This window comes from Tachysurus vachellii, chromosome 26 (genome assembly GCF_030014155.1).
Source record: "Tachysurus vachellii isolate PV-2020 chromosome 26, HZAU_Pvac_v1, whole genome shotgun sequence".
In the NCBI taxonomy this organism is placed as follows: Eukaryota; Metazoa; Chordata; class Actinopteri; order Siluriformes; family Bagridae; genus Tachysurus; species Tachysurus vachellii.
In genome coordinates, this window is record NC_083485.1 from 16,451,850 (window position 1) to 16,459,349 (window position 7,500).

The window sequence follows — 7,500 nt, forward strand, 5'->3', positions numbered from 1 at the left end:
TGTGTGTGTGTGTGTGTGTGTGTGTGTGTGTGTTAGGAAAAATCCCAGCTCTAATCTCAGGCGGTCATGACATCACCATTACAATTCAGCAAGCCTCTTCCTTTCCCAGCCAATATAAATAACCATTTCTCTCTCTCTCTCTCTCTCTCTCTCTCTCTCCCTCTCACACACACACACACACACACACACACACACACACACACACACACCCACCCTCATTCTTTCAATTGGAGTTGCTTCACTGGTAAATATTTATTTTATTAAAGTGTCGTGTGAAGCGTCTCTGAATAAAAAAAACGATGAGATGAGATACAGCGAGTGCGCACATCAGATAATGATGAGTTATTAGTGTGAATGTGTGTTCATCTATCCACTGTGAACGCACACCACACACACACACACACACACACACACACTCACACACACACACTCACACACAGGGGTATGGGGCATAAGAGAGAGAACAAGATAGTCAAATAAGAAACAAAAACAAAACAGAATCAATGGAGAAAGAAATCCAGACAGATCTAAACAGAGAGATAAACAGAGAGATAAACAGAGAGATAAACAGAGAGATAAACAGAGAGATAAACAGAGAGATAAACAGAGTGAAAGAAAGAGTCTGAGCAAGTCAGAGTGAGAGACACAAGGAGAGAGAGTGAAAAAGGTTGTGAGTGGGGAATGTGGCCCTACACTGACCTTCCTCTCACATTAGAAAAAGAGAAAAGAGGGGGAGCCCCAACACACACATACACACACACACACACACACACACACACACACACACACACACACACACACAGAAAGACAATGTAAGGCGAGCTGAATAATTAGCAGGGCAGCAGGGTCCTGGTCTGTATTGTGTGTATGAAGTGTATACGTGAGCAGGAAGAGGTGGAGTGTGTGTGTGTGTGTGTGTGTGTGTGTGTGTGTGTGTGTGTGTGTGTGTGTATGTATTAAACACCGTTGAGTCTACTAGTGTGTTGAGGTACAGTACTGATGCTTTGGGATTTTACACCACACACAGGCAGTTAATTACCCCAACCTACCCTCAGCTCCACATATTTCTTAAATTCATTTTCATTTTTAAAGTATTTTATTCGATGATTTTTAGACCGCAATATCACCAAAGCATCGAGAAGAAAAGGAGAATTAAAAAAAGAACCTGTCTGTCTGTCTGTCTGTCTGTCTGTCTGTCTGTCTTTCCCTCTCTAAGTCCATCTGTCTGTCTCTCTTTGTTCCTCAGTCTCTCTCTCGTTTTGATTAACATGAGTTAATCAGGCAAATCAAAACACACTCAGAATTAACTCTGATTAAAGCACCACTTGTGTGTGTGTGTGACTGAGTGTGTGTGTGTGTGACTGAGTGTGTGTGTGTGTGTGTGTGACTGAGTGTGTGTGTGTGACTAAGTGTGTGTATGTGTGTGTGTGTGACTGCGTGTGTGTGACTAAGTGTGTGTATGTGTGTGTGTGACTGAGTGCGTGTGTGTGTGACTGAGTGTGTGTGTGTGTGACTGAGTGTGTGTATGTGTGTGTGTGACTGAGTGTGTGTGTGTGACTAAGTGTGTGTATGTGTGTGTGTGACTGCGTGTGTGACTGCGTGTGTGTATGTGTGTGTGTGACTGAGTGCGTGTGTGTGTGACTGAGTGTGTGTGTGTGTGACTGAGTGTGTGTGTGTGTGAATGCACTGTAATCAATATGAGGACATTTTTATAACTTACTTTTAGCTTTAAACAAACTACAGCTTCAGGTCCACAGTGTGTGTGTAATTACACACATTAGGTTCTCACACCACACCCTCACACAATCTCTCTCTCTCTCTCTCTCTCTCTCTCTCTCTCTCTCTCCATTAAACTGCTCTGTATGGCACTCGACCTTTATGACCTTTCACTGCTGACCTAAGGGGCTAATTTGCCTACCTCTGCCTGCGGTCTCATATTTTCTCACTATCTCTGTCTGTCCCCCTGTCTGTCCCCTGTCTGTCTGTCCCCCTGTCTGTCCCCTGTCTGTCTGTCCCCCTGTCTGTCTGTCCCCCTGTGCCTAATTGACCGAGTCATTAGGGATTCATTGTGCTAGACCTTCTTATTGTTTCGTTGTGGCCTGAAGACGTGTGTGTGTGTGTGTGTGTGTGTGTGTGTGTGTGTGTGTGTGAGTGTGTGAAATCAGCAGGGTGGGTGTATGTAAGGGAATGAATGCTGAGTAAGTAATTGAGCGAAGGGGTAGAAAGTGTGTGTGTGTGTGTGTGTGTGTGTGTGTGTGTGTGTGTGTGTGTGTGCTCCAGGAGTTTCACTCCCACAGACAGAACAGCTGCTCCGATTTAGCATGGCAGATGACGAACTTTTAACACAATGCAGCCTGCTCATCACACACACACACACACACAAACACACACACACACACACACACACACACACACACACACACAATCCAGAGGATCATCATTTATCATTAGAGTGAGTAATCTTTAAAGGACTGATCCATTACACAGAAATGTGCGGGGGTGGGGGGGTTGGGGGGGTGTTAAGGGATTCACAGAGATTCACCTCCTGAAAGTTTAAGACAACTCCTTTTCAGATAAGGGGTAACACACACACACACACACACACACACACACACACACACACACAGAGTGCAGTAACATGGTGGATGTATGTTGTGTATATTATTATTATCATTTTATCAGCTTGAGCTTTAATATTAAAATGAATTTGATTCATATTTGATTCATTACTTCTGTCTTATTATTTTATTTCTATTTAAACTGTTTTATACTTTTTTTCCTTCCTGATTCATATTGGATCCATTCTTCAGTCCTTCCTTCCTGATTCCTTTTTGAACTGGAATTCTTTTTTCTTTCTTTATTACTTTCCTGCTTGACTCGAGTCGGATTGAACTGAGTCAGATTGACTCGAGTCAGATTGAATTGAATCAGATTGACTCGAGTCGGATTGAACTGAGTCAGATTGACTTGAGTCGGATTGAATTGAATCAGATTGACTCGAGTCGGATTGAATTGAGTCAGATTGACTCGAGTCGGATTCATATTTGATTCCTATTTTCTGGTTCTTGCATAAATTTGTTGGTAAACTGTGTTGCACAGGAGGAATAAAACACTTGTGAACCTGCTGTTAGAGGAAAACAATCAACATCTTCCAGGACGTACACTAGACACACACACACACACACACACACACACACACACACACACACGTGTATGTGACTTAATCCTGCAGTAATGTAATAAATGATGATGAAACTCACTGAAACGCTGTTTTCTTCTGACCATTTTCCCCCTCTCCCATTTTTCACTGCTTTCTATCAGTTTTCTGCTTTCGTTTCTGCCGAGACTCTGACATTGTTAGTCACTCGACCTCCGTCCGACCTCTCGCTCCATCTTCTGCTCCTTTTTCTCACTCTCTCGTTCTTTTTTCACCCTCGTTCTGAAGTGTCCTCTTCAGGTTTAAAGCTCCTTTTCACCCAATTCACTCCTTTCTGTGTCCTGTCTTTCTCTCACTCTCTCCTCCCTTTAGACTCTCTCTCTCTTCTGCAGTCTCTCTCCTTCCTACTCTCTTCTTCACTCTCTCTTCTTGAACAGTGTGAAAGTCGCAGCTGTTGTCAGTGTGAATTTATGTTAGTCCTGCAACACGGACTCTCGTGGGAGAACACGAGTCAGTGTGTGTGTGTGTGTGTGTGTGTGTGTGTGTGTGTGTGTGTGTGTACAGAGGTGTAAAAAGAGATATTGCAGATAAAAATGTTCACACCAGATAAGTAAGACTCAGGATTTTCAAAAGTGTGACACTGTTGTGTGTGTGTGTGTGTGTGTGTGTGTGTCTAACTTATAAATAAATAAAAAATCAGCTATCCACTCTCCTACACACTCCATTCTTTCTACACTTCACTCCTTCATCCTCATCCCTTCATCCCTTCCCGTCCTTTCCTTCACCTTCATTTAGTCTCTCCTGTATTGCTTCCTCTCCTTCACTTCCCCCTTTCCTCCTTAATCCCATCCGCCTTTCTTCCACCTCTCCTTTCATCTCCTCTCTTTCTCTCCTTATCTGTCGCTCCTCCTCTCTCTCTTTCATCCCACGAAGCACTGCGGTCTGGTTAACTCAAGTTTAATTCAAATGTATGCAAATTTTATGCTAATTGGATAAAGCTGATTTGGTGCAGTTCAAACTGACCTGATCCTACTGAAATGTCACGGCAGCTCACCTTTTATCACAGTCAGCTTCTTCCACAGGCCTCTCTCTCTCTCTCTCTCTCACACACACACACACACACACACACACACACACACACACACACACACACACACACACACACACACACACACACACACACACACACACACACACAGTGTCTTACCCCTGCACTCCAGCTCCCCTGGCCCGGCCTCGTACCCCGGCAAACACGTGCAGCTGCTGCTCGGCTGATCCACCCACTGTCCGTCCTCAGCACAGAACATCTTGGGCGGTCTGGCTTTGGGTCCGAGCAGAGCGGCGTTCCTCACACACTCACCCACAGCTTCCTGCACCAGAGAGCGTGGGATCGTCTCGGGGAAGACAGACAGCGAGCGTGTGAGTGACGGACACTTCTTGAAGAAGACCCGCACTGAGAGCAGAGCCATACACGCTCCCTGAGCCTGGAAGGCTAAATAGAAGCCGCGCTTGCTCAGGGGACCCAAACGCAGCGTCTTCACATTAAACTTTTTCTCTCCTCCTTTTCGGAGCAGGAAGTCTGCTGCCACCGTGTCCACCTGCAAAGGGCAAAGGTTAAAGTGCGAATGGAGTAACGGTAAGTGCTTTGTTGTTCTACACTCCGGTTCTCTGAGGTTCTACAATATCTTCTGGGTACCAAAACCACTTCCCCAGTGTGACTGAGTTACTCAGAACAGTGCCAGTGCACTACAGTGTGTCGGATTAGAGACACGGCTCGGGTTCAAAGGGTTCTCATTAGGATTCGTTCACACAGGTAAGGGTCACTGAGGAAAACATAAAAAGGTCAAGGGTTAAACAGCAGGCGGTGGGCGGATGTGGGCGGCGGTGGGTGGATGTGGGCGGATGTGGTCTTGGTGTCTAAGCAGGAAGGTTTTTAAGTTGGTTTAGCAGGTGAAAGTCTGAGGGTGAAGGAGTTAAACTGGCAGTAACACTCACCTACTGACCTAATGACTATTCATCACCACATCTGTGTTAATACACAAATAACAAAGATGTGTGTGTGGTCAAGGTGACATTACTTTGACATAAGGTGACATTACCTTGACATAAAGTGAGATTACCTTGACATAAGGTGAGATTACCTTGACATAAGGTGAGATTACCTTGACATAAGGTGACATTACTTTGACATAAGGTGACATTACCCTGACATAAGGTGACGTTACCCTGACATAAGGTGAGATTACCTTGACATAAGGTGACATTACTTTGACATAAGGTGACATTACCCTGACATAAGGTGACGTTACCCTGACATAAGGTGACATTACCCTGACATAAGGTGACATTACTTTGACATAAGGTGACATTACTTTGACATAAGGTGACATTACCCTGACATAATGTGAGATTACCTTGACATAAAGTGAGATTACCTTGACATAAGGTGACGTTACCTTGACATAAGGTGAGATTACCTTGACATAAGGTGACATTACTTTGACATAAGGTGACGTTACCCTGACATAAGGTGAGATTACCGTGACATAAGGTGACATTACTTTGACATAAGGTGACATTACCCTGACATAATGTGAGATTACCTTGACATAAAGTGAGATTACCCTGACATAAGGTGACATTACCCTGACATAAGGTGACGTTACCCTGACATAAGGTGAGATTACCTTGACATAAGGTGACATTACTTTGACATAAGGTGACATTACCCTGACATAAGGTGACGTTACCCTGACATAAGGTGAGATTACCTTGACATAAGGTGACGTTACCTTGACATAAGGTGATATTACCTTGACATAAGGTGACATTACCTTGACATAAAGTGAGATTACCTTGACATCAGGTGACGTTACCATGACATAAGGTGACTTTACCTTGACATAAGGTAAGATTACCTTGACATAAAGTGACATTACCTTGACATAAGGTGACATTACTTTGACATAAGGTGACATTACCTTGACATAAGGTGACATTACCTTGACATAAGGTGACATTACCTTGACATAAGGGTTCTCCATCCAGGCGGGGTGTGTGGGCGTGGCATCATCCACATCGCTCTGATAGTAGTAGAGGTTGAAGGTCTCCTTGCAGGAGCGATGGTGCGTGCTGCGAGACGAACACTCGATCATGGTGAAGCGCAGCTCCACGTACACCTGCGAGGCTCCACGGCGTGCGATCAGTTTACTGCGCAGCCAATGACTGGCCAAGCCATCGCTCTGACAGATCTGATACGTCCGCACGCTGTTGTTCTCCTCGTCCAGACCGCTCACCTCCTCCCACAGACCGCTCGCCTCCTCCAGAAGACAGACAGAGAGAGAGATTATTTACAGCTTATGTAATAAAAGGTATTAGTGAGCAACTCACCGAGACACTAACGCTTTACTCCTCGTACACAAATTAGTACAAAGAAACTAAAAGCTAAAACGCTGCACCTCCACACGACAGCTTTTACAAACACTTCAGTGTGCAGCTACGGTAAAGAAATAAAAAGTATAATAACTACACACCCAAAAGTATGTGCACCCTGACCACAACACCCATGTGTGATTGTTCACTATTGTATAGAATGTCTTTGCATCCTGTAGCTTTACAGTTTCTGCTAACAGGAACAGAAACCTGTTCCAGCTGAACAATGTCTCTGTGCACAAAGACATGATGTGGAGATGAAGGTTGGAGTGAACTCCAGTGTTCTGCACTGAACACTGACTCAACACCACTCAACACTCTGGACCTGGACATTTAACACACACATGTTGATGTAATGGTCTGAGATGCACATACTTTACTTTTATACACAGCATCCGATGAGCCGACGCTCCGTGTTTCAGGAACAACAGACAGAGTAATAATAATGATAGAGAAGATTCAGGCTCTGTGTCTCACCTCAGACCCAGAAGGTCGGGGGTAAGTCGTCCACTTCAGGTCTGATGTCTCTGTCTTGGTGTTCATTAAAACCTCTGGAAGAAATACATAGAGGAGAGAGACTGAGATGAGCGCGCACACACACACACACACACACACACACTCACACACACACAACGAGCCACACACACCCACACACACACCCACACAACGAGCCACACACACACACACGCAACGAGCCACACACACACACACACACAAAACGAGCCACACACACACCCCCACACACAACGAGCCACACACAGACACACAGAGTCACACACACAGAGCCACACACACACACCCACACACAACGAGCCACACACACACACACACACACACAGAGTCACACACACAGAGTCACACACACAGAGCCACACACACACACAACGAGCCACACACACACAGAGCCACAC

The 7,500-nt window shown here is 45.0% G+C and overlaps 1 protein-coding gene across 6 annotated transcripts in view; it reads right to left on the reverse strand.

The window, feature by feature from the left end:
• Nucleotides 1-7,500, reverse strand: part of LOC132841361 (ephrin type-B receptor 4a-like) — a 38,349-nt gene that overhangs the window by 16,613 nt on the left and 14,236 nt on the right. For all 6 annotated transcript variants that reach the window (XM_060863709.1, XM_060863708.1, XM_060863707.1 and 3 more), the window contains exons 2-4: nucleotides 7,067-7,140; nucleotides 6,181-6,477; nucleotides 4,365-4,755 (exon numbers count right to left, since the gene is read on the reverse strand). In XM_060863709.1, the coding sequence (XP_060719692.1) occupies nucleotides 4,365-4,755; nucleotides 6,181-6,477; nucleotides 7,067-7,140 (762 nt within the window). The remainder of the gene's footprint in view (nucleotides 1-4,364; nucleotides 4,756-6,180; nucleotides 6,478-7,066; nucleotides 7,141-7,500) is intronic.